At 38.8% G+C, this 27,541-nt stretch overlaps 1 protein-coding gene across 2 annotated transcripts in view; it reads left to right on the forward strand.

Annotated features, from left to right (window-relative positions):
- cnot6l (CCR4-NOT transcription complex, subunit 6-like) overlaps positions 1-27,541 on the forward strand; it is a 93,461-nt gene that overhangs the window by 38,185 nt on the left and 27,735 nt on the right. For both annotated transcript variants that reach the window (XM_043696480.1, XM_043696489.1), the window contains exons 2-7: positions 4,901-5,024; positions 7,263-7,449; positions 12,345-12,430; positions 14,267-14,356; positions 15,673-15,741; positions 24,221-24,378. In XM_043696480.1, the coding sequence (XP_043552415.1) occupies positions 4,913-5,024; positions 7,263-7,449; positions 12,345-12,430; positions 14,267-14,356; positions 15,673-15,741; positions 24,221-24,378 (702 nt within the window). In that variant the 5' untranslated portion in view covers positions 4,901-4,912. The remainder of the gene's footprint in view (positions 1-4,900; positions 5,025-7,262; positions 7,450-12,344; positions 12,431-14,266; positions 14,357-15,672; positions 15,742-24,220; positions 24,379-27,541) is intronic.

Here is a 27,541-nt window from a genome sequence, read left to right on the forward strand (position 1 = left end):
AGTTCAGCATTCGTTTTTATCAAACCCCTTGTCCCACCTTCTGCCACTCCTGAGTAACTACCCTTTTACTCCCATTCTCTGAATTGTTTGCTGACTGGAGGGTGAATTATTCTGCAACATGTTCCTTGACTTTACATTCTCTGACACTTTATTCTTCTGCTTATCATTGGTACCTATTGAAGCCCTCTTGGAAATCCACAAATTATAGTTGGTGCGTAACCACTATCTACACTGTCTTATGTTCTCAATTTAAGAAGGTTGATCAAGCAACTTTTTTTTTTCTTTTTTTTTAGTTGCAATCCATGCTGACTATTCACATTGTAATGACTGAAATACCAACCTACGCTAAACGATGGAAGGGGAAGATTTAGAAAGAATACTCATTGACAGCAATGAGCATTGACACGATTGAGCGAGCAATTAACAAATGAAGTTCGCTGTACAAACAGGACAGTCTTCATTTGAACCAGAGGGGTACTAATATATCCTGGGTAGGAAATTTGCTGGTGCTATTCTAGCTCAGCAAGGGGATGGGAACCTGAGGTTTAGTTGCAGTGCACTGGAGGATGAGAGTAGGGAGGACAGGGACAGGATTTCCAGGTCACAATGTGCTGGCAGACAGCAAACTGGTTTGAAGTATCTGAAAGAAGGTAGGTGAGCTTGCAGCATGGATAGGTACATGGGACTTCGATGTTGTGGCCATTTCGGAGACCTGGATAGAGCAGGGTGAGGAATGGATGTTGCAGGTTCCAGAGTTTAGATCTTTCATTCAGAACAGGCAAGGTGGTAAAAGAGGAGGAGGTGTGGCCTTGTTAGTCAAGGATTGTATAACGGTGGCTGAAAGAACGTTTTGACGAGGACTCGTCTCCTGAGGTAGTGTGGGCTGAGGTTAGAAACAGGGGAGGAGAGGTCACACTGCTTGGAGTTTTTTATAGGCCTCCGCAGAGTTCCAGGGAGGTGAAAGAGAGGATTAGCAAAACTCTTTTGGGTAGGAGTGATAGGAACAGGGTGGTCATTATGGGGGACTTTAACTTCTCCAACATTGACTGGAAATGCTATAAATCTAGTACGTTGGGCAAAAACTGAACCATTCAATGTGTACAGGAGGGTTTCCTGACACAGTATGTCGAAGGGCCGACAGGAGAGGCCACACTGGATCTGGTGCTTGGTAATAAACCAGGCCAGTTGTTTGATTTAGTTGCAGATGAGCTCTTTGGAGAGAGTGACCATAATTCAGTTACGTTTAATTTAGTGATGGATAGGTACATGCCACAGGTCAAGAGTTACGATGGGGCAAGGGCAATTATAATGTGATTAGACAAGAATTGGGATGCATAGAATGGGGTAGCAAAATGCAGGGGATGCAGACCATGGAAATTTGGGGCTGGTTTAAGGAACGGATATTGCATGTCCTTGATAGGTATGTCCCAGTCAGGCAGGGAGGAAGTGATAAGGTACAGAACCATGGTTTACTACAGAAATTATATCTCTCGTTAAGCCTCCTCCTGCTTATGTGTTGATGAGGCAAGATGGTTCAGAAGGGGCGATGGAGAGTTACAGATCAACTAGGAAGGATTTAAAGAGTGAATTAAGAAGAGCAAAGAAAGGACACGAGCAGTCTTTTGCAAATAGAATAAAGGAGAACCCTAAAGCTTTCTATAGATACGTGAGGAATAAAAGAATGACTGACTAGGTAGGAATAGGGCCAGTCAAAAACAGAAGTGGGAAGTTGTGTGTGGACCCTGTGGAGATCGGACATTTCTCATCGGTTTTCACTCAGGAAAAGGAGAATATTGTAGAGGGGCAGAATGAGGTACGAGATATTAGACTCGAAAGGTTTGAGGTTAGTTATGAAGAGGTGTTATCAATTCTGGAAGGAGTGAAAGTAGACAAGTCCACTGGGCCGGATGGGATTTATCCGAGGATTCTCTGGGAAGCTAGGGAGGAGATAGCAGAGCCTTTGGCTTTGATATTTGAGTCGTCATTGTCTACAGATTTAGTACTAGAGCACCGGAGGATTACAAATGTTCAAGAAGGGCAGTACAGACGACCCAGGTAATTACAGAACAGTGAGCCTTACTTCTGTAGGAAAGGTTTTGGAAAGTATTATAAGAGCTAAGATTTATAATCATCTACAAGTAACAGTTTGATTTCAGACAGTCAACATGGTTTCGTCAAGGGCAAGCCATGTCACTCAAACCTCATTGAGTTTTTTGAGAAGGTGACCAAGCATGTAGATGAGGGTAGGGCAGTTGATGTGGTATACATGGACTTCAGTAAAGCATTTGATAAGGTTCCACATGGTAGGCTCTTGGAGAAAATGCAGAGGCATGGAATTGAGGGTAATTTAGTAGTTTTGGATTAGAAACTGGCTTTCTAAAAGGAAGGCATTGAGTGGTGGTTGATGGAAAATATTCAGCCTGGAGTCCGGCTAGTGGTGTGCCACAAGGATCTGTTATAGGGCCACTACTGTTTGTCATTTTGTAAATGACTTCGATGCAGGCATAGGTGATGGATTAGTAAATTTTGCAGATGACACTAAAGTCAGTGGAGTAGTGGACGGTTTGGAAGAATGTTACAGATTGCAGGGGGACTTAGATAAACTGCAGAATTGGGCTGAGATGTGGCAAATGGAGTTCAATGCAGCTAAATATGAGGTGATACACTTTGGGAAGAGTAACAGGAAGGCCGAGTACTGGATCAATTGTAAGATTCTTGGTAGTGTGGATGTGCAGAGAGATCTTGGAGTCCATGTACATAGATCCCTGAAAATTGCCACCCAGGTGGATAGTGCTGTTAAGAAGGCGTACACTGTGTTAGGTTTCATTCATAGATGGATTGAGTTCCAGAGCTGCAATATGATGCTGCAACTATACAAAATGCTAGTGCGGCCACACTTGGAATAATGTGTACAGTTATAGTCACCATATTTTGGGAAGGATGTGGAAGCATTGGAAAAGGTGCAGAGGAGATTTAACAGGATGTTGCCTGGTCTGGAGGGAAGGTCTTCTGAGGAAAGGCTGGAGACTTGGGTGTGTTCTCATTGAAAAGAAGAAGGCTAAGAGGGGATTTGATAGAGACATACAAGATGATCAGAGGATTAAATAGGGTAGACAGTGAAAGCCTTTTTCCTAGGATGATGACATCAGCTTGTACAAGGGGCACAACTACAAATTGTGGGGTGATAGATTTAAGACAGATGTAGAGGCACAATCTTTACACAGAGAGTGGTGAGGGCATGGAATGCCCTACCTGCTAATGTGGTCAACTCCGCCACATTAGGGAGATTTAAACAATCCTTAGATAAGCACATAGATGATGATGGGATTGTGTCGGGGGACGAGCTGAGAATAGTTCACAGGTCAGCGTAACATCGAGGGCCGAAGGGCCTGTTCTGTGTTCTAAGACCAAGGAATCCATTTGGCTTATTGAGTTCATATGTGATCTCTGGGGAAAGTCCCAATCAGTTCTGTTCCTGCAATCAAACCTACACAGATTTGGATTTTCACAAGTCCCTAAGTCATTTCCTTCTGAAATTCTTACTTGTCTCTGCTTTCATCACCATCATTAACATAAAGTTACAGGTCATTATTACTTGCTGCAATGTTTTTAAAAAAAAAACCTCCCTCTCCCTTTCCCTTAAACATTTCTTCTCCAAAACAGTTAAATCTGTGTCCCCTAGTTCTTGTGCTATCAACAAATGGGAGCAGCTTTTCTTTGTCTACTTTTAAAAAAAAAAATTAATTTGTCATAACCTTGTAACTCTCAATCAGATCTCTCCTCAACTTGCTTTGATCCAAAGATGGCATCTTCAGTTTTCCAATCTAATCTTGTAGCTAAAATCCCTTTTAGTCCTGGATCAATTATGCTAAATTTCTGGGACATCTCGAGCATCTTCTCATCCTTCCTTAACTATGGTGACCAAAACAGGATGCAATACCTAGTTGAGCCTAACCAAAGTAAGTTAAAGTCAAGTTTCAACATAACTCCCATGCTTTTGTGCACTTACTTCCATTACTGAAGCCCAACATTGCATGTACTTTGCTAACTACTCTCCCAACATGGCCTCCCATCTTCAAAGGTCAATCCCCATGAAACTTTAAATCCCTGTGTTCCTGAACATTCTTTAGAATTGTGCCATTAAGTCTGTATTGTTTTTCCTGTCTCCCAATCAAAAATAGCACTTTGCCATTTGTCTGTATTTATTCCAACTGTCTGTCTGATATGCTCATTCTCATTGTCTGCCACACTTCAAATTTGGCATCCTTAATAAATGTGAAAATATTACTCCTTATTCCAATATATTGTCACTTCTAAGGTATTTTAAAAAAGTGGTCCTGGCACAGAACCTTGACTTGATGTACCTATTGTGTAGTTGAAGAATGTGGTGCTGGAAAAGCTCAGCCAGTCAGGCAGCATCTGAGGAGCTGGAGAATGGATATTTTGAGCATAAGCCAAAAACTTCATTTCTGATGAAGGGCTTATGCTTGAAACAACATCTGATTCCTGCTGCTTGAATGCTGTCTGACTGGCTGTGCTTTTCCAGTACCACACTCTCCTACTCTGATCTCCGGCATCTGCAGTCCTCACTTTCTCTTTAGTACTTATTATGCAGCCTGTAAATGCTCAAGTAATCTTTTATCTTCTCCTCTTGTCTTTGCTTGAGGATATTTTAAAAAGAAATCGATACTATTTAAATATTTGAGTAAGTTTGAGGTCATACTTCAATTTGTGGTTCTGCAAATGTTCATTTAAAATCACTGAACCAAATGTAACCCTAACAGTGTCACTTGCTGATTACCAGCTACAAGCAAACTGGAAAGTTTTTGCATTTTTCACTATATTTCTTCATAAAGTGCAGTTTGCTCTTTTATGTTGATGAGATTTTTTTCTCCCCCAGAATTCCATAGGAATGCCAAAGGAAAAATATGATCCAAAAGATCTACAAAGAATATATGCAATCATGTCATTAGAAGAAGCAGCCAATGGGAAGAAAACACACTGGGCAGAATTAGAAATCTCGGGTAAGTAGATGTAACTGTTAAAATGCTGCTATCTTTTTCTTCGTTCAATGAGAGCTTTTAGCTATTTGCAGTTTCCATTCAAGTTGAAATACAGGAAGTGAATTGTTGTGTTTGTTGTACCTCCTCTTTCAGGATCATTTGGCATTCTGTTACTTGTTGTGCCAGAGTTCTTTCTCTCCTCGCTGTTTATTTTTCAAGCTTTGACAATTCTACTGATTTGAAATATATGGCTTTTAAACTGTAACCTCAGTTTTGGAGAGTGACCTAATTGCATCTGTGTCTGGTGTTTAACAGTATATAATAGAGTCCCAATCTTCTAGTAAACTCATTGTACTTTAGAATCTGTTGCTTTGCATATGTGTAGCCTGTCAAATGAGTTGGCTGGTATACTTGACCGAAATCATATCATGACTAGTCGGTTTGCTACTGCCTCAGAGCATCACTTAGTGCTGGTCTTGAGGATAAAGTCAACTTTTTATGTTCCATGTGTTACCAATAGCTGTGCAAACCTGCACTATGCAAGATGCCACAAGATATGCCAGCATTCAACTTTAACACATGGCTTGGGTTTAGTCATGAAAGGTGACCACTTGAGCAAGATACTGAAAGATTGTCAACATTCTTTGAACTGTACCAGATCAAGTTTGAGGAGGGGAAGAAAGAGTTAGAGGAAACAAAACTTGTAAACTTTTAAGTACCATCCAGTGGATCAAATCTTGACTGCAGATTGGCACATCTCTCTCCATCATTTGAAATCTGATTCTAATCAGCGGGTTGTTGCCGGCAGTGGTAGTTTACCTGCCTCTGAGCCAGGAGGCCTGAGTTCAATTCCCACCTAGTCTAGTGGTAAGTAATAGTATCTATGAATGGATTGATTTACAAAATATCTACAAGTAAGCAATAAAGGCCTTTTGTGATACAGTGATTCAATCAGAAGGCCTGGGTTTAAATCCTGCCTGCTCCAGAGAATGGTGTGATAGCTCTGATTAGAAAATGCATGCAACTGAAGTGCATCGCCTGAGTGGCACAGTGGTAATGTCCCTACCTCTGCACCAGAAGGCTTGGGCTCAAGTCCCACATGTTTGAAAGACACAACACATCTGAACAGGGGTTGTTTTGAAAAATGCTCGACAGGCATGTTGTAGTATTTGGGAGAGTCCTTGCGTGTGAGTCAGAAAACTGGGTTCAAGGCCAACATGTCCCAGTTATGTGATTTGATTTTAAAATAACAATATCTTTGCTCAGCTTCACCCTTCTACTGAAGGTAGAGAAGGAACAAATAAGGGGAAAGAAAATTCATGTGGCACAGTGGTAGAGGCCTGAGTTCAAGTCTCACAGCTCCAGAGGTGTGTTATAACATCTCTAAACACAGATTGAATAGAAAAACAATTAGTCTAATAGTTGCTAAATTGAAAAGAGGTTTGACCAACTTTTTAAGATACGTTAAATGTACTAGCAACTACCGAAGAGGACTTTTGTGATGCAGTGGTAGTGCCCCTGCCTCTGGGTCTGAAGGCCTGGGTTCCCACCTACTTTGAAGTGTGTTGTAACATGTTCAATTTCAGAAAATACCTGCAAGTGAGCAATAGTTGACTTAAAACAACCTGATGAGTAACTATTATGATTCAAGCCCCAGGTTACCATTCTTTGCATCAAACAGATGAGGACACTGGTCTAATATTTTGTTCTGTAAATGTGGATTAATTGTAGATCCTGTGGCACTGTTCCTATTACCAACTTACCTTGTGATAATGTTGGCTTTGCAAGAATTAATTGTTAAAATTTGACATGCATTCAGTAGGTACAATGTTATTGATTTTATACGTTTTGGAAATTGCTTCTATTTTAACTCCTTTACTTGAGCTGGCTGCTGTGTTTTATTGGTGGCACTTGCCGCCCAGTGCATCAGAAAGTGATGGTTTTGCATTGATGTTCTCCATCCTTATGAATGCAGGAATCCTCTCTGTTGCATGATTTCAACAATCAATAACTCTGATGTTTGTGCTTTTGGTAAAGTTAATGTTAGCAGAACGTTTTTGTTCTCGACCAAATAAAGGTACCATGACCGCAATGGAGAAACCTAGTAGATTACAAATGCTGTCTCAATCTTTTTAAGAGGCTTCAAAGTCAATTACATAAGCGTTCACCACTCTAGAATTCCAATAGGTATTTGGCAAAAAATTTTCCTGTGCAGTCAAGATATGCAGCAATGTTTTCAAATTCCTTTTCCCTATGCAGGTAAAGTGAGGAGCTTGAGTACTTCATTGTGGTCTTTAACACACTTGACTGTACTACACCTGAAGGACAATAATCTTGCACGCATTCCACCTGATATTGCCAAGCTCCATAATCTAGCTTATTTGGATCTATCCTCTAATAAATTGCGCAGTTTACCAGCTGAGCTTGGAAACATGGTGTCACTCAGGTAAGTGATTTTAAAGATCAATTTCTAACAAACGCTTCAATTATTGCAAATTAGAAGTTCTCACGGTAGTTTCATCAGAACCATTCTTCTCAAATATCCGCTGAAGTGTTTACCTTTTTGAGATCATTACTTTTCCTGAATAGTTTTTCAACAGTTTCAACCTAACATCAGCAATTGCACATTTACAAGCACAATCGTGACAAACAAAATTGTCTAACTTCATGACTGATGCAACCACAACAGTTCTGCTGTTAGTCCTCTGCTCTCTAACTTTTAGCAAACAACATTTTGAGTTTAAAATGCCTATTTTTGTTTTCGGATTCCACCCTGGCTTTTCCACTTTATCTCTTTTGTAGTATGTTTTATCCCCACACTTGTGTGACATTTGTGTTCATCTAATTGTGACCTCTTGAACATCTAAAACTTTAGTGCCCCCACCAACAGTGGCTCCACCCTCAGTTAGCTAGCATCTGCGCATTAATTCCAATACTGTTCCTCTTTGCCCCTCTCAATTTTTGTTTTTGTCCTTCTTTGAAACATTCCTTAACACCTTTTTCTCTTTTGATCAGCCTTCCAGTTATCTGACCTAATATCTGAGTGTTATTTGTATAGCATATTTTAAACAAAATAGTGTTTCTGAGGATGTGCATTAGACTTTAATCTATGCTGTGCTTTTTTAAAATGTGATTTTATTAATAAAGGTTGTCTTTAGGATATTTTAAATCACTATCTTTAGATTTATGAGTGGATAATTTAAAAAGTGAAGGCAATTTTAATGTTTCAAATGCGCCTATTGCCCTGACTGATGATTAAAATGCAGGCTTGATATATCTGGTTTCTGGCTACTTATGGTTTGGAGAGGGGATTAGTTTTCTTCTTCTTCTATTACAGTTTCTTATCAAAAAATATTTAAATGAAACTATTCCAATTTAGAAGCCCCAGGAAATTATTGATGCCATGTGGCATGCTGAAGCCCAACAAATTGACTCCGTATTGGCATCCAGGAAGTCTGGAACCTCCGGAGATCACGGAGGATATTTCTCTCAACACTGTCTTGACTAAAGGCACTATAACTGCTTTATTCTCCATTTTTGCACTCTGGCTTATTGGGAATGAGGGATGTTCTTGGAACCTCTTCCCATTAATGTCTGAATGTTCACTGTTATTCTGGCATAAAGCCTGATATGACAACAATGCAAGATGCAATGAAACTTGAGGATTAAATCTCAAAGATTTTTTTTTTTCTCTCCTGCACATCCATGGGATTGGAGTCATCTATTCAAATCCTGGATGAATACATCATAAAACAACATTCTTGGGAAATGCATGACTGTTAAACATACCAAGTACTGATTCAAAAGTTGCCAAAATTGCTAAGAAATCTAAGTTACAAACTGATTTCGTTTTTTTTTGGTATTGTACGTCATAAAATTATTTCATGACATCCAGAGCTTTCTAGGTATAAAAATTTGACTCCTTTTGATATCTGAAATAAATTTATCTGACTTTATGGAATTCCAACTTTGAAACTGAGAACAATTACATTATCATTTTCACAACTAATTATGTTTTTTTCTGTTAGGAGATTTGAAGTCCATTTTTTTAGCTAGGATGATCAGGACAAGAGGACAGTGCATGAGAGGAAATATTATAGGAAAGTAAAATATCTAAGTTCAGGAAGAATAGAATTGGAAAACCTGTTGGGTTGTTTTGAAGACTGGCTTTGGCTTTGGCTTTGGTGTAAATGAATTTTATTGAATATTTATTTTCATTTAGCATGTGTTGACAGCAAACATCCTTCATTTTAAATGACAAAAACTGAAATATTTTCTTGATGTTGAATTGAAAATGTACTGTTTACTATAATTTAGACATGACACTAGTGCATAATAGTAATAGAAACTGTTCTTCAGTTTGAAAACACAATTGTTTGGCTATCAGTGGCCCAAATTACACTCCAACAATACAATCTGGTTTGTGTATGAAGCCTTTTCTAACTTGTGGCTAGAAAACAACAATCACAAAATGTAGCTTCCAAATCTTCTTTTTGTTCCAACACCAAATTGGATTGATTCCTTTTTAACATCGCAAATAATACTGAACTGGTTCTCAAAGCAATGCTATGATATAAAAGTGGAGAACATCTTGAGTGAGCTGTTTTTGGAGATTCAGGCATAACATTAGATGAATATTTTCATGAGCTACAAATGTATAAAGGCATTTATCAAACAACAGAAAAAGTAGAGCAACTCTGATCAAGGCATCTTGTGCAGATTTCTCTATCCCTTGACGAAGTAGTCTTGCAGATCATTTGAGTCATCAGTGGATAAGGATGTGTCAAGTGCACGATCTATATTAATAAAGATCTGTGTTAACCTCCAATCAAATTCAACTTTTTTTTTCAAATGCATTAATGACTGCATCAGTGGAGGTGAGATCTAATTTTAAGTTGCTGCATATGTTTAGTACTCCGAGACTTGTTGGTATTGGCATCAATTATAACCGCTTGAACCTGGATGGATTTGAAGGTTGAACATCATGTTAGAAATGTCTCCGCTGACGTCCAACTTACCACCCAGTGCATCCATAAATCTGGTATTTCCCTCTGGCAGCCATGTGTCCCAAAGCTGACAGAGCTTTGGTTCTGATCATTCAGATGCTACCACAGATAAGGGAGACCTCCGGCAAGCATATTCGAAAGTAGAAGTGGATCCTGATGGAATTTGGCCATTTCTGCAAACTTGTGTCGCATGAAAAACAGTCATTCTTCCCAAGTTGTATGTCTGAAGGAAAGAAAGCTTGGTAACACCCCACTGTTCAGAAACAGAACTAGTACATCTATCAATTTAGGGTCTAACAACAGGAAGCTGAGTATGGCTGCACACAGGCACTTAATTACCTTTTAACATGAAACTCCGAACTATGTCAAATAAATCACTTCTTTTTGTCTCACATGCAATTGCTGATGTTTTCAAAGGATTGAATCAAAATGATTAGTCAGTACTTTTTTAAGGTAGCAATCATCAGTTGTTTTGTAACCAGAATCCTGTTCAGCTTTCAAAATAAGCAGTGATTTTCATCTACAGCCCTGTCCAGTTTGGCTAGGCTTCCTCAGCAATGCTGTTTTTAAAAAACAAAAATCCTTAATATTTCAAGTATTCGTGAAAGCCTGAAGCTGATTTGGTAAGGAATACATCTACCCCGAGCTTATCAAAACATTTTTTGCATACTTTTTATCCTGAAATATTTCCAGAGAGGGCTCATTGACAATTAACTGCCGTCACTCTCTCCTCCAATTGGATCCCTGATCATGTGATTGTTAGAGTAAGCTGAAAGGACAGTCTTTGTGACCATGTTTTGCAGAGCCAGTACCAGTGGTTCTAACCTAGTGTTCAATTTGGTTGTGAAGGGTAATTCTAAATAGAAAAGAACAAACACTGTTGTCACATTGGCACAAAACAGCTTAGTGTGAAGGGGTGACTAGTTTTGGCACATAGATTTGAGCACTGCAGCCATGAAGCCAGATCATATAATCTTTATGGTCCATTGATTTTATTAACTCGATATTATTCATGTCATGTGGCATGCTGAAGCACAACAAATTGACTCCATCCTGGCATCCAGCAAGGCTGGAATCTCAGATCATGTAGGATATTTCTCTCTGTCTTGACTCAAGGCACTTTATAGCTGTTTTATTCTCGATTCTTGCACTCTGGCTTGTTGGGAATGAGGGATGTTCTTGGAACCTCTTCCCATTAATGTCTGAATGTTCACTGTTATTCTTGATTGGAAGTGATCAGACAGATCAACAGAATAGGCAGAAGTGCAGATGCTGGAGATTAGAGTCAAGCTTAGAATGGTGCTGGAAAAGCACAGCAGGTCAGGCAGCATCCGAGGAGCAGGAATATCCATGTTTCAGGCAAATGCCTGAATGAAGGGCTTTTACCCGAAACATTGAATTTTTTTTTTTTGTTTGTTTTTTTTCCTTGCTCCTCGGATGCTGTGCTGACCTGCTGTGCTTTTCCAGATCTACAGAATATCCTATCTGGCTGCTTGTAGTTTAGGGTATATTACTTTTGGTGTTTAGTATAACTATATATTATACATGGGTTGGTTACAGCACAGGACTGTCTTGAGAAGCTTGTCACTGTTGTAAAATTTAAACGTCAAATTCTGTAATCATGTCAAATTTATCATTTAGAAACTGGTCGCAGGGAGGCAATAACCTAGTGGTATTATTGCTGGATTATTAATCCAGCGTCCCAGTTGATGTTCTGGGAAGCCAGATTCAAATCTTGGTATAGCAAATGATGGAATTTGAGTTCAGGGTATGTTTTTAAAAAAAACCTGGAATTGAGAATCTAATGATGACCATGAATTTGTTGTTTGTCAGGCGAACCCATCTGATTCACTAATGTCCTTTTATAGGAAAGGAAACCACCATTCTTATCTGGTCTGGCCTACATGTGACTCCAGACCCACAGCAATGTGGTTGACTCTTAACTACCCTCTGAGATGGGCAGTAAATGCTAGCCTAGCCAGTAATGCCCTCATCCTGTGAGTGAATTTTTTTGAAAGAAATTTCAAAATGGTGGCTCTTTTAAAAACTAAAACCAAGATCAATCGCAAATTCTCATGTATTTAAAGCAAAATTATTATTGTTAGTCGAGTGTGGATATAACTTGTTGTGAACATGATCAGGTGATGCTCTTGTGCTTTAAACTTTGTCCTTTAAAGCTGTCATAAGGAGAGAGATATTGGTTGAATATCTCTGATAACAGAACTATTTTCTACTTTTTGTTGTTAAAGGAAGGTCTTTTATATTAAGATTTTTAAAAAATCTGTACAGCTGGAAAAAAGTTCTACGTTTTAAGCATTTTTTTCTTTTTCTGCAGGGAATTGCTTTTAAATAACAATCTGTTACGGGTTTTGCCTTACGAACTAGGAAGACTGTTCCAGTTACAGACCCTGGGTTTAAAAGGTCAGGGCTAATTAGTATTATTATGCATATTAATGACCCTCTCTTGCATTTCTGACAACTTCTGGAAGTTTACTGATGGATTTCTTGATTCCTTCCCCCCCCCCCCCCCCCCCTCACACAAGCAATACCATAATTTTAAGTGTAACATGTGTTGGCCACTCCAAATGTTTGTGACTTTTGAGGAGACTTTTGCTTTCAAAGTAAGGGTCCAGATGTAATTGAATATATTTTCATAGCTCCTTGTTAGGTGTAAGTTTGCCATGTAAAGTCTGATAAAAGATATCTTTTAAAAGTGCACAGTTCACACAATGACTTGAGTAGCAGTGTTTGTCCCTGTTAACTTGTTTTGGCTACTCAAAGTATATTTTTGTCTCTTTCAAATTCCCCCCCCCCCCCCCAAAAAAAAACCCTTGTTTCAATTTTAGTTATTGATGGAAGATGTTCATTTGAAGACTTCTCAAATTTAGTTCTTTTAAGTGTTTTTCAATGTTTGTGAAAGAATGTCTGTGTTATTATTGACATACACTTGAGGATCCAAAGCTTAACTTACAATGGCTTTGTTAGAGGAAACAAGTAGGAGAAGGGGTAGGCCATTTGAGTTCATGAGTCTGCACTGCTGTTCAACATTAATTTACAGTTGATCAGATTATGGCCATCCTTTTCCTGCCCCCTCTCCCAAGCCTCCTTTTGATTTCTTCCTTGTCTATCAAAAATATGTTGAACACAACCTGGAATATTCAATGACCCATCCTTAATTACGGAGGTCAAGCATTCCAAAGGCTAATGACCCACTGAAGGAAGAAATTCCTTCTGCTCTCAGTGTTAAATTATACGTCCCTCTTTATTTTGAATTTGTTCCACTAATTAGAGAGTGAAATTATGCTGTCGGTGCTAAGCACAGGCAAGTGGGACCAATTTAATTTGGGGAAACCTGGTCAGCATGGACAAAGTCAGACCAAAGGGCCTGTTTTTGTGCCTTTTGACTCTGACATAAGTTAACAAGTACGACATCAGAAATCACAAGCTAGTAGTTCAGCAAATTTTATAAGAATACAAAATTGATTTTGTGATATATTGTGTTTGCGGTGTGAACATCAAGCCCAGAATGGTTTCCTCAAACAGTAACTGCATTATGATATTGCACTGATTTGATTGAAGTTACTGGATGTGAGCTCAAATATAAGAAATATGTTTACACACCACGGTGGCACAGTGGTTAGCACTACTGCCTCTCAGCGCCAGAGACCCGGGTTCAATTCCCCGCCTCAGGTGACTGACTGTGTGGAGTTTGCACGTTCTCCCCATGTCTGCGTGGGTTTCCTCCGGGTGCTCCGGTTTCCTCCCACAGTCCAAAGATGTGCAGGTCAGGTGAATTGGCCATGCTAAATTGCCCGTTGTGTTAGGTAAGGGATAAATGTAGGAGTATGGGTGGGTTGCGCTTCAGCGGGTCGGTGTGGACTTGTTGGGCCGAAGGGCCTGTTTCTACACTGTAATGTAATCTGTTTTTAAAAAAAACAGATTGCCCAGTTGTTTTGGCAAATCACGGATTTCTGTCAAGTTTTTGTCAGTACTACTTGTTTTTAATTTACTAATTTTTGTGAAAGTGACTTATCAATTAATGTTTGATTTTATTCCTGTCTGTACTTTGGGGGACTTTCATGGCCTTTTCTCAGCTCACCTTATTGGCTGAGCTGAAATTAATTTTGTCAAAATGTACTGATGTCAAATTTTATCATTGAGTGCAACAAACTAGTATTGTTTTATGATTATGTGGCAATGAGTCACCTTGTGTAAGATATGAAAATACGCAATTCTAATGTTTTGTTCTGGTGACAGGCAATCCTTTGTCACAGGATATTTTGAACCTCTATCAGGAACCAGATGGAACAAGAAAGCTACTGAACTACATGCTTGACAATTTAGCAGGTATTTTGTGAGCTCCTTCCATTTACTATATTAGCAAGGTTTTGTTATGACTACTTCCAGTTGTTTCCAAAACCATGATGTGAAAGTGGAGGCGTTGTGATGGACAAAGTCAGGCACATGACACCAGGCTATTGTCTAACAGGTTTATTTAAAATCACAAGCTTTCATAGTGCTGCTCCTTTAAGTGAAGAAACCACTTCACATGATGAAGGGGCAGTGCTGCAAAAGCTTGTGATTTTAAATAAATCTGTTGGTCTATGATCTGGTGTCATGTGACTCTGACTGTCAAAAATAATGTTTAATACTTGTAGTTTCTATTTTTAAAAAAAAACCTCTTAAAATGCAGCCTCTCAGAAAAAGAAAATTGTGTTCCAGTGTATTGTCTTTTTTTTTGTTTGATCTATTGGTATTTCTTACAGGTTAACAGAGCCACAGACTAGACATAATTATGTCTTGCATTCGTCTTTCTCTCCCACTGTCGATTTTGTCATTTTCTGCTTTCCCACAACTGTAATTTTTTTACCCCAAATAAACTCTAAGTGGGTGACACTAGCAAAATGAACTTTTACTTCACAGTACATGTTTGTCCTTGAAGCTGGCTGTGAGATCTGAGGCCATTTCAGAGGAGAGTTCAAGTCAATTGTATTGCTGTTGGTTTGGAAACATACAGGCAAGGAATAGCAAATTTTCTTCCCCAAAACACAAGAATGACCATGTTTCACCGTTTGTTGTTCACCATTATTGACTTATTTTGAAGTTATGGATTTCTACTTGTTTGACTTTTAGATTTAACAGTTCGTGTTACGGGATTTGAAATTTGTCTCCTCAGCAATTTGGGCAAGAAGAATAGACCAATTTGAGCAATTTTGTTTCGCAGCTTTTAGTGGTTGCTAGAGAAATGTAAACCAGTACATACAATGCTGGAGAAATTTAGCAGGTCTGGCAGCCAGCATCTTTGGGGGAGGAGAGAAGCACAAAGTTTTAACATTTTGAGTCAGGTATAGCCCTTTTTTATGAAGCATCATACTAGACTCAAGATGTTAACTGTCTCCCCGTCCTCCTGCAATTCCTCCTCACGAGCTCTTTCTTTTACTCTCCTCTTGTGTGCTTTCTTTAACTTGTGCACTCGCTGTGTCTCCAGCGATGCTGCCAGACCTGCTGAGTTCGTCTAGCACTATTTTGCTTTACTTCAAAAATGCTGCTGTGCAATTACAAATTGTCTATTCTCAAAACGATAGCTGGTGTGTACGTGTGGCCATGGGAGCAGGTAAAATGGGAATCTTACATTTTGAAAGTTTTTGCTTTCTTTTCTCCAGTTCATCCAGAGCAGCTTCCTCAGAGACCATGGATCACTTTGAAGGAAAGAGACCAAGTATTGCCAACAGGTACGTCAGGAAACAAAGTTGCATATTTTAAAGTGGATCTGCTGCTTCTGAATCGCGTGCAGTTCCATGATGCACAAATAATGAGAAGTAGTTTTTCTGTGTGCTTAATTTAGTTATTTGATAAATATTTCATCCTTTTATGAAGAGCAAATTGATTTAAAATCTTGAGTAGCGAGTCAGTAATGAACAGAAGTAAAATGTTTATTATTGCATCATATTTACTTTAAGCAATTGTACTTTAGCCAAAATCTGTATAACTCTATCACAGACTTAATTCTCTCTCTTTTTAAGTTAATGTATTAAAGTAGTCCATGCCCCCACCCCCTCACCAAGTCATCAAATACTTTTTACTGGTTTTTTTATTTTAGAAAAAGGTACAAAAAAGTTCAAAAACTGATACAGAATTACATCTCGAGGATTTTTTCCAGAAAACTTCTAATAATAATATTGAAACAAGGGCTGATTCTCATTGTGAAGCTTTCTTGTGTCAGATTTTTTCGAGAGCTGATCTGCTCCTCAACTACCCTTCCTGCTTGGCTCAATCTCTATTCATTGAAGTGTACTTTCCTAAGATCACAGTGCCAGGAGACACATTTTGAAATCTTAGCACTCCAACTACAACAATATTAAAGAGTCTAATGATTGTTCAGTTCCTTTGGTAAGGATTTTAATTTTGAGATATCAATATAATTATAATACTATGCTATCTATTGTATCTCCATGTAAGTGAAGTCTGTCTTACCATTTTAATAAGCTTTTGCATCTTCTGAGGCCTTTATGTCCTTAGGCCCCAGCTGTACATTTTTCTAACTAATATTTGGTAAATGTTTAACAAATCTCCTTGCTTTTGTGCTCTATTTATGAGGCTAAGAATCCTATTCTGCCTTTTAATAACCTTCTAAGAATTGAACTGCTGCCTTTCAAGATTTGTATGCATTTACCCACTTTTAAGTTTTTGTTAGCTCATTCTTCTTCTGAATTGAATCCATTTACACATGAATGCATTGAGTTTCATTTGTCATATTTCAGCATACGAATGTAAGAATTACAGTAGAAACATGAGTAGACCATATAGCCCACTGAGCCTGTTCAGCCATTCAGTGCAATGGCAGAAGACCAGCTTCAGCTCTGCTTATCCTCCCTTTTTTTTTCCCCGTGTCCCTTAGTTAGCTGAGGTACCAAAAATCTGTCTATCTCAATTTGAAATGCATTTAAATGGCTTGAGAATCCACAACTTGCTGATGTAGATAATCTGGAAGAATCACTAATCTGAAGAAATTCCTCCTTTTTTCAGTCCGAAATGATTGTTAACAACAACAGAAATTGCTGGAAAAAGTCTTGGCACGTTTGGCAGCCTCCGTGGAGTGTGTAAGCAGTGATGCTGACAGACCTGCTAATTTTTCTCCAGTAGCTTCTTTGTTTGTTTTTATTTCCAGCATCTGCAGTTCTTTATTTTATTTTGTTAAATAATTTGGTCCCTTTATCTTGAGATGCTGTGCCCGTGTTTGAGATTTGTATCAGCCAGAAGAAACAACCACTAGGTATCTATCCTGTCAAGCCCTGTCAGGAGTTTCTATGATTCAGTGGAAGCAGTTTTGTTTTTTTTTGTTCTCAACTCCAGAGAATGTAAACCCAGCTTACCTGTTCCTTCATCATGGCACAATGGCCCAGCAAACAATCCAATGAATATTTGCTCTGCAATTCCCAATGCCAGTACTGTATACAGAGGAACCTCCTATTATCCGAACGAGATGGATGGGTACTGTTTCATTTGGATAAGTGATTATTTGGTTATTTGATTTTCCTCTGGGGCTCAGTTTTCTGTGAAGTCGGCTCCCCGTTCAGGAGCCTAAGCAGTAGCACATGGCGCGTGAGCAACCCCCCACCCCCAACCCTATCTGTCCCTGCCCCCAACCCAGTCCAACCCCGCACCACTGTCCACCTCCACCTGCTGGCTCTCCTCGCCTCCCCCGGGCAGCCAGAGTGGACACCAACAGTAAGACTGCTGCTGCCTTTTGGCGTAAGTCTCCAAATAGCGCAAGCACAAGGACAACCTTTTTTACTGCAACTTTTTGACAGGTTCCACCTTTGCCCTGTACAGGACAATGTTGGAGAGATTTGCTGGAGTTTGACGCAGGGGTGTACCCTAAACCCCCTTCTCCAGATAAAGTGTGGGTGGAAGACAGAGAAAGAGGGTGGGAGGCCAGTCATTTGGAGACGGTGCCTGGACTGTCCAGGACTGTTCTCGGCAGCGTTTCAGTGAGCCAAATTTGTTTTTAATCACTGTGTACCTATGAACAAAAGATGCAATCGGGGTTGTCTTTGACGTAATGTTTCTATCGGGATCTTGAGATCTCCTTCGGATAATCCGAAATTTGGATAATTGATATTTGGAAAATCGAGGTTCCTCTGTGTTCTTGCCCAAATATGAAGACCACAATTGCACACAATATCCCAATTGTGGTCTCACCAAAACTCTATGATTATAACAGAAGATGTTTATTCCTCCGTTCCAATTCTTTTGTAGTGATGGCTAACTTGTGATTTTGTTTTCTCATTGCGTGATAGCTTTATGTTCCATATAACGTTTACCAGGGTCCTTGAAACATCAACACTTAGAGGTTTTATGATGTTTTTTGAAAACCGAAATTCTTTTCTGTTCTTGCAATCCACGCATGTGACATATCATCCCCTCATTAATGTTTCATCTGTCACCTTTATTGCCAATCACTTAATTTCTCTTTATTTCTTTGCAAACTTTTAATGTTCTGGTAGCTTGCTTTCCCACCTTGCTTTAAGTTGTTAGCAAGCGGAGATAATTCCTCTTGGTCTGTTTCGTCTAACTCATTTAATTTAGATAGTAAGTATCTGATACCTCCATTCTGATCTTTGTTAACTTGAAGATGCCTGGCTTAACCCTATGCTTGGCATCCTCTCCACTAAAATCAGAAGTCACAAAAAACCCAGGTTATAGTCCAACAGGTGTATTTGAAATCACAAGCTTTCAGAATGCTGTTCCTTCATCTGACTTCACCTGGTGTCCACATGACATCTGACTTTGTCCACCTAGTCCAACACCAGCACCTTCACACTTTCTCTGTAAGCCAGTCTTGTCTCTATGATAATCTATTACCCTAAACTCGCCAGCTGTTAAATTATACGGTACTTGATCAGATGCCTTTTGGGAGTATAACTATTCCATTGAATATCTGCTATTTATCCACCTTCTTTGCAACACGTTCAACAAGTTTTTAAACTTATTCAACGCTGTTGCTTTTTTTTTGTCCTTTTTTCATAAAGTCATGGGGCAAAGTGACTGGAGTTTTCTCGCTACCTTGTTGGTTGCTGCACTTTGGAGTGCAAAGCCAAGGTTAAACCTGACCTCGAGAGACACTACTGCATGACACCCTCTAGACTGAGAAACACCTTGTCACCAACTCCTCTTTCTTTTACACAGATGGTGTAATCTCCTCTCGGTCACTGACTTTTTTTGTCAAACAATGTATGTGCCATTTTTTTAACAAAAGTCTTTTGAAACTTTTTGCATGCATCAACCATGTCGTGTCTCCCCCCCCCCAACCCCAGTCCTTTCTGTTACATGAAAGTACTCAGTCAAGTTGGTCTTATTGCTTTTAATAAATTCATGCTGGCTTTCATTTTATTAATATAATTTCATCAGTTGACTAGCCAGCAACATGTGAAATATATTGACTCACGTGGGCTGTAAGTAGAACTGTTTGGCATTGTGAAGTGTATAATTTTTATTATGGATTTTGTGGCTGGTGAATTTTGATCCCATGATAATGTTGTGCTTTGGGTCTATATTGTCTGTTTTGCTATTGGACAGAGGTTTTTAATTAGTCCAAAATAGGTATAATTTCTAATTAACAGATGTTCAATTACTTCTACTGTCATGAATTTTCTAGTCTGTCCTTTTTTTTTTAAAAGATAGAAAAGTAATTTGTTGCAAAATAACTTGTAGTAACCTGTAAACATAAAACCAAGAACATGTATATTCCTGGAAACACCTAACAGTTTCTGCCCAGGTGTGCGTACTCATTTGAAATTTAGTTGAAATGTCAAATAAAAGTTGTAATACTTCTGTTCAAAAGTCTGCATGACTAAATATCTTTTGAATCAAAATTCTCATGATGATAAATGTTTTCGCCAGACTTAAGTGATTTCTCTTTATCTGACTATCGATGATAGTTTATAGCACCTAATAGATTTCTGTCTGTAATTGGCAGGGATGGGTTGCCATCTTGTTGAATAAATTGATAGTTGTCTTTATTGTATTGAACTCCATATGTAACTTTAGGATTGCTACTTTACTGTTAAGTATTCTCATTTGGAGGCCATTCCACTCATTGTACATATATACAGTTTCCTGCTCTAGTCTGAAACCTTTTTTATATGTTTGGAAAGGAAGAAATTATATCCATTCCCTTTTAAGTCTCAATTGAGTCTATCAGTTTTGAGCATTCTATTGGTAAATTTTACATAGTCTGAACTTGCTGAAAAAATCCTAAATATTATTACTGAAAAGTCAGTTTCATTCCATGTATTTTCACTGCTTTGTTGGAACTCTAATCTTAATTGTTCGATTTTTCAACTACTGAATAAATTGTGCTAATAACATGAGAATTATAACAGGGATATCATAAATATGAAATTGGGTCACATGATCAAAAGCTTGGTTGAACAGGTAGCTTTCATGCAGTACCTCGTAAACACAGAAATATGGCACGTGGAGCTAGACAGAGTAAGACATGTCACCAGTGGAGTAATTTAAAGTCAGGGATCCTTGAGGTTAAAATTTGATGAGTGTGGAGATATTGGCTGTTGTGTAACTCCAGAAGACAAGTGATTAGATTACTTAGTGTGGAAACAGGCCCTTTGGCCCAACAAGTCTACACCGACCCGCCGAAGCGCAACCCACCCAGACCCATTCTCCAACATTTACCCCTTCACCTAACACTATGGGCAATTTAGCGTGGCCCATCCACCTAACCTGCACAGTTTTGGATTGTGGGATGAAACCGGAGCACCCAGAGGAAACCCACGTAGTCACGGGGAGAATGTGCAAATTCCACACAGTCGCCTGAGGCAGGAATTGAACCCAGGTCTCTGGCACTGTGAGGCAGCAGTGCTAACCACTGTGCCACCGTGCTGCCCATATGGGAAATGTCTTGAAAATTCTCATTGTTTTCAATTTTTTTTTGTTTTGCGAAGTTATTGTTTGACCAGGAGCTACTGTATTTTAGTGAGTACTAGGATGATTGGTGAACAGTATGTGAGCGAGTCTTGTTGTGAAATAGGACCACAGCAGCAAAGGTTTGGATGACCTCCAGTTTGAGGGGAAAATTGAGAGTGATCACGAGGGAGTTAGTTGGAATGGTCCTGTCTAGCAGTAACAAAGGATAAATGTGGCTTTCAGCAAAATATGAACTGAGGCAGGGTTAAAATCAGGCAGTATTTCTGGTGCATTGCATTAGAACACAGACTCATGACCATACACTCAAAATGTAATTTTACGAATGGGATACCCATTAACTGGGTATTTGGGCTAAATTGTTCCTTTTAAAGGTAAAGTCAACATAGTGCCGCAGACCATAACACTGCTGTCATTAAAGAGAGACAATTGGTGGTAGCTTTACTGGAGGGTCATCACAAATACAGCAGGTGGAGAGAGAGGCTGCAAAGGAGAGCCTTTTGTGATAACATCAGAATTGAACCCATGCTTTTGGTGTTACGCTGCATCGCAAACCAGCTGTCCAGCCAAGTGAACTAACCAACCTCCTGCTCCACTGTTAAGAATGCAATGCATAGAGCACATGCTTCGCTGCAGTGAAGTTTCAAATTGAGGCATTGTAATAATTTCTTCTAATATCACTTCGAGTGGTTAATGAAATAGCAATGTTTGCCGTGGCTGCAAAACAGGTTTTTCTTCTCATCCCCCAGATTAATAAAGATGTGAAGGGAGGCAGTGCAGCAGTTTAAATTGTGTCATTTTTGATAAGCAGAAAAGGATACTGCTTGCCTTTCATTGCATTTTGCAGACTTGAGTAGCAACTTTTGATTTTTATTTTTTAATTTGGTTTTTTGGTCATGTACTCCAGTAAAAAGTACAGGAGGAAAGTGAAAAGTGTATAGTGTCATGAAAGATCTCATTTTAGGTACCTAATTTTGGTAACAAGGTAGAAAGAACAACCAAAGTTAAAAATTTAAGCTTCACATTAATCGTAGCGTAAAACACGTCAAGGTTTTTTTAAAGTTACACATTGTAGACCTGCTTAGTTTTAAGTCGAAAATTTAAAGAAATTAAAGCTGAAAGTTCAAACATTACAGTCTTGAACTGCTTAGACACTGCATTTCGAGGAATCATCTTGAGGCTGAAAGTATATGCTGGGCCATTGAAAGTCCACCTTCCGGGCAGGGAGGCTGCCATATATGCAGTATTTAGAGACTTTAATTCCACTATTTTCTCTCTCTTTATTTTCCCCCCCCCCCAAAAAAAAACCTACATTTATGTAGCAACTTCAAAATACGAAAATATTCCAAAATGCTGCTTTCAATGAGCACGACAACCACATTGAACTGAGCAGTTTGAATTGCATGTTCGTTCTGGACTCCCGATTTTAATGTTTTCATAGCATAACAAAGAAAAGGGAGCAGAATAAATTGAGAGGAAGACAAATAGGTTTTTTTCTGGAAGAATAAGACTTTGAAGTTTCAAATTTTGAAAAATAAAGGTGTTAATTAGCCCTAATTAAGACCTCTTACAATTTTAAAAATTTATTACACCAGTGATTCCCAATCCTATTGTTTTCTGATGTGGTTAGTATGCTTTTTACATGTCTGTGTGGCAAGACACTGTGGATGTGGATAGGCAGAGCAACCCAGGCAGTATTTTCATGATTTCTGCATTTTAGACCTGTACAGATTCTGAATTTACTCTATAAATTGGAGAATGTTGATAGTCTCCCAGTTACTCTGAAAGTTGACCTCAAACCTGGGTCTGCTTTACAGCGAACCAATCAAATGTCGATTGAGGTTTTGTTGTGGCACCCGCTATAGAGCCACAAGATTTGGGATTCAGGTTTGACTTCAGGTCCTGGTACAAAAATTAATGGTAGCCCTTTTGCATGATGCTGAGGATGCTGCATTGTCAGGAGTGCTGTCTTTCAGATGAGCCATTAAATGGAGGCCCCATCTGCCTGCTTCAATGCACATGTAAGATTCCACGGAACTACTTTGAACAGCAGTGCAGTTATTACTGGTATCCTGGTCAATGTTTATCTCTTTCCACATAACTGAAATAAGAGTTGCTTACAAATTAGCTACCATGTTTCCTACGTTAGAGCAGTTACTACACTTCTACATTGTATTTTCATTTGCTGCAAATGCTTTGATAAGTGCTGTATAATTACAATCTTTTACAATCAGTGAAACTTAGTCTACTGATGAATGATTGATTGATTGATTGTTGTCATGGATTAGTTTATTTGCCACTTTGCAGCCTGAGTTTAAATCCAGTTTGGGTTTGTGGAATGAAAGCTTTGACTCTAGACAACAGGTGTCAGATCTCTTTGTAAACTGGCAGTGGAAAAAGTGAATCCATCTCTTGAGTGCAAGACTATTAGTAATTGGCTCCCCCTAACGGATTAGCAAAAAAAGGCACCTACTGAATTAGCATTAATGTGAAATCCTAATTTTCAGTTAGATTTTCTTAAGTAGCAGTTGAGGATCTGTACTTTTGAGTTAACTTTAGAGATGAAAGATAATGCACATTTCCAGCGAGGAAAAATTACAAAAGCAGGTGACCACAGAGATGGGCACAAATAGCTTCAGCCCTCTAACTGGGCAGCTGACCCAAGATATCATGATGCTTGTGATATCTGTGGAGCTGTACTCCTTAACATTTTCTGGATTATCAAAGTTGCTCACTTATTTCAGAAAGTGTTGATCATGCTAATTTATAAATACCAAGTAAATGTATGTTCCTGTTAAAGATGGGTGGTATGAGAAATGGAAGTGTCCAGTCATTGGTTCTTATCCTGGAATTATAAATCGAGCATACTCCTGGAATTGTGTCTAACCTGGAAATACTTTTGATGCTGTGCAGTACTGAGAAGTGGAGTTACCAAAATTTAAGAAAACTTGATTTTTAATAAAAGCTCAAGCTGTTTGCAGCTACTTCTAAATTACATTGAAGAGACACCCACATTCCAATTAACATACCAAATTGTGGGTATGGTTTTTTTAATGTTTCACAAATGGTATTCACAATATATCTTTGAATCATGCAGATTGACATTTATGATGTCCACATACGTTTTCCTGTTTGCATCTGCTCTTTATTAGTAAAATGTTTGATTTTATTGTGTGTAGATATAATTGAATGTTGATCAAAGAACTCCTAATATTCACAAATGCTGATAATTCACACCTTTTCAATAATTATGGATTTTCTTTACAGCTTTGTTCACTATCATGTGTTATAATGTTTTGTGTGACAAGTACGCCACAAGGCAGCTCTATGGCTACTGCCCTTCATGGGCTTTGAACTGGGAGTACAGGAAAAAGGGAATAATGGAAGAAATTGTAAACTGCGATGCAGACATTCTTAGTCTTCAGGTAAGACAAATACGTAATAGAAAGCATGCTGTATCATGTGCAAAGTCAGTTGACAATGTTTATTCATGCTGTTAATGAGGTAGGCAACTAATACTTAGATTTGGAATCCTAAATAGGAGGTCTAAATGTAAAGTGATTTTCATTAGTCTCATGATGCAATATTTGTATCTTGTAAGATTCTGCCATTGGGAAGAATAAAATTTGTTGAATGGGTGTTTGTGTACATTTTCTCACTTTATCCACTGAAGATGTAGATGGGGAGGAGAAAGTCAAGAAAAGAAAAATGTGTTTAAAGTGTTTAAAGACTCGTTCACTTCTTGAGAATCACAAGATGGATAGTGAACTTTTTATGTTTCATTAATGTGGTTCTGTTCGCCAAGCTGGGAATTTGTATTGCAGACGTTTCGTCACCTGTCTAGGTGACATCCGCAGTGCTTGTGAGCCTCCTGTGAAGCGCTTCTGTGATCTTTCCTCCAGCATTTGTAGTGGTTTGAATCTGCTGCTTCCGGTTGTCAGTTCCAGCTGTCCGTTGCAGTGGCCGGTATATTGGGTCCAGGTTGATGTGCTTATTGATTGAATATGTGTATGAGTGCCATGCCTCTAGGAATCCCCTGGCTGTTCTCTGTTTGGCTTGTCCAATAGTAGTGTTGTCCCAGTCGAATTCATGTTGCTTGTCATCTGCGTGTGTGGCTACTAAGGATAGATGTTCATGTCGTTTCGTGGCTAGTTGGTGTTCATGGCTGCGGATCGTTAGCTGTCTTCCTGTTTGTCCTATGTAGTGTTTTGTGCAGTCCTTGCATGGGATTTTGTACACTACATTGGTTTTGCTCATGCTGGGTATCGGGTCCTTCGTTCTGGTGAGTTGTTGTCTGAGAGTGGCAGATTCAAACCACGACAAATGCCGGAGGAAAGATCACAGAAGCGCTTCACAGGAGACTCCCAAGCAATGAGGATGTCACCTAGACAGGGGACGAAACGTCAGCAACACAGATTCCCAGCTCGGCGAACAGAACCACAACAACGAACACCCGAGCTACAAATCTTCTCACAGACTTTGAATGTCTCATTAATTTAGAAAATGCCACATAACTGAATCTTTCTGGCTCTATTTCTACAACTCAACAAATTTGGAAGCCTCATATGCAAAGCATTTGGAGCAATTTCACATTTTCATTTCTTAAAACTCAAGCTTTGCTGTGCTGCTCCGTTAGCTAGCTCTGTAATTGCGAAGATGTGATGATTCTGCGAAGGCAAATTGTATGACACCTAGATTTTTTGACTTACTGTTGATCTTTCATGCAGTATTAAGATTTTGCACAGAAAATAAAACTCGTTATAAAAGATGTGCTCAGTGCAATGCAGTGAGAAGTGTTCAAGAGCAAACTGGAAACTTCTGTTATGAGTTCAAAATCTTATTCCGGCATGTGAACATCCTTTTATCTCCATGTCCCCTCTAAATATGCCTGAGGAGTATTACGACTCCCACTCCAGTGTTTCATGGGCATCAAACTAGGGCAACAAAGTGTTCAAGTACAGTACTTGTGTACCCCATTGCAAGTTAAGTCAGATATGTAGGGTACGTTGTGTCCACTTCTATATGTCTACTCACCAATCTTCCTTTTTAACAGCAGATGTGCATCCAGGGAGAGAAAGAAAACATTTTTTATCTTTCCAAAGTATTTCAAAGCATTGGAATAACAGGTCAAATATTTCTACAAGAATAAATCTGTATACAGTAAAAGGTTAATCAAACAATGGGTGAGACAGATTTTCGGGATCAAGCATTAGATCTTGTGGAATCAGCCAGCACTGAAGTGGTTTGCTAATTGAGTATTTTCCACCTGTCATCACTAAATAAAGGACTTACTCAGTGAAAGGAGGAGGCAGTAGGAATATTGAATATGATAAAAGCATTGAGGTGTCTTTAAAATATTGTTAGTGTGTAAAACGGCAAAATTTAATCCATGTCAATTGGATACATCCGAGATTGCTGAAGGAATTAAGAATGAAGCCATGAAGGCTCATGATGCAACCTGCCAATCCTTCTTGGATACAGTAGTGGTGCCAGAGAATTGAGAATTGCAAATGTTGACACTTTGGAAAAATAAGTACAGTATATAGTTAAGCCAGATAACTGCAGATCAGTTAATCTAGTGTAGGTGATGAGACAATCTGGATGAAAATTGGTTTGGTTTTGGAGAAATATGTAAACAAAAAATCCAGCAATGCTTTGTTGGAAACAAATTTATAAGTAACAATAGTTCTTTGAAGTATTAGAGTAGGTTGAGGGTATTGGCAATGATTTCTATCTTGACTTTAAAAGGGTGTTTTATAAAGCACTGTTTGGACTTGTTGACAAATTCTGAACCATATGTGGACAAAGGCGCAGTGGGTGTACTGATTGAATAAAAACTAAGAAACATAAGGTAGTAGTGGTAAAAGACCGGATTAGGGATAAATGTATAATAATGTTGATGTTTGAATTACTTTTTTATTTATTCATGTTTTGAGCTTCAGTGCAGGGCATAATTTCAAGGTTGGTAGAAAGCATGAAAATTTGAAGCCTTAGAAATGGTAAAGGAAAAAAGAATATTCAGGAGAATATCAACCAGTAAAATAAACTGGCTCAAGGAAATACAAGTTAATGCAGAATAATGTGTAGCATTTGATTTCAGTCGGAAAAATGAAGTAAGCACATATCAACCAGTGCTAATTTAGAGGAGCAGAAATGAAGGTGTATGGACATAGTAAAAATGCTGTTTTTAAAAAGACAGACTGCATGCTTGCCTTTGACAAATGTCATAAAGAACAAAAGCCCCACAAAATCATAATAAACTTTTATAAATTCTAATCATTTTAAAATCGTGATGGAAGAGGATAAACCAGATCTAAAAGTTGAAGTTCTAAATTGGAGAAAGGCCAATTTTGAAGGTATTAGGCAAGAACTTTTGAAAGCTGATTGGAGGCAGATGTTCGCAGGTAAAGGGATGGCTGGAAAATGGGAAGCCTTCAGAAATGAGATAACAAGAATCCAGAGAAAGTATATTCCTGTCAGGGTGAAAGGGAAGGCTGGTAGGTATAGGGAATGCTGGATGACTAAAGAAATTGAGGGTCTTGTTAAGAAAAAGAAGGAAGCATATGTCAAGTATAGACAGGATAGATC

The sequence above is a fragment of the Chiloscyllium plagiosum genome, chromosome 1, assembly GCF_004010195.1.
Source record: "Chiloscyllium plagiosum isolate BGI_BamShark_2017 chromosome 1, ASM401019v2, whole genome shotgun sequence".
Classification (NCBI taxonomy): Eukaryota; Metazoa; Chordata; class Chondrichthyes; order Orectolobiformes; family Hemiscylliidae; genus Chiloscyllium; species Chiloscyllium plagiosum.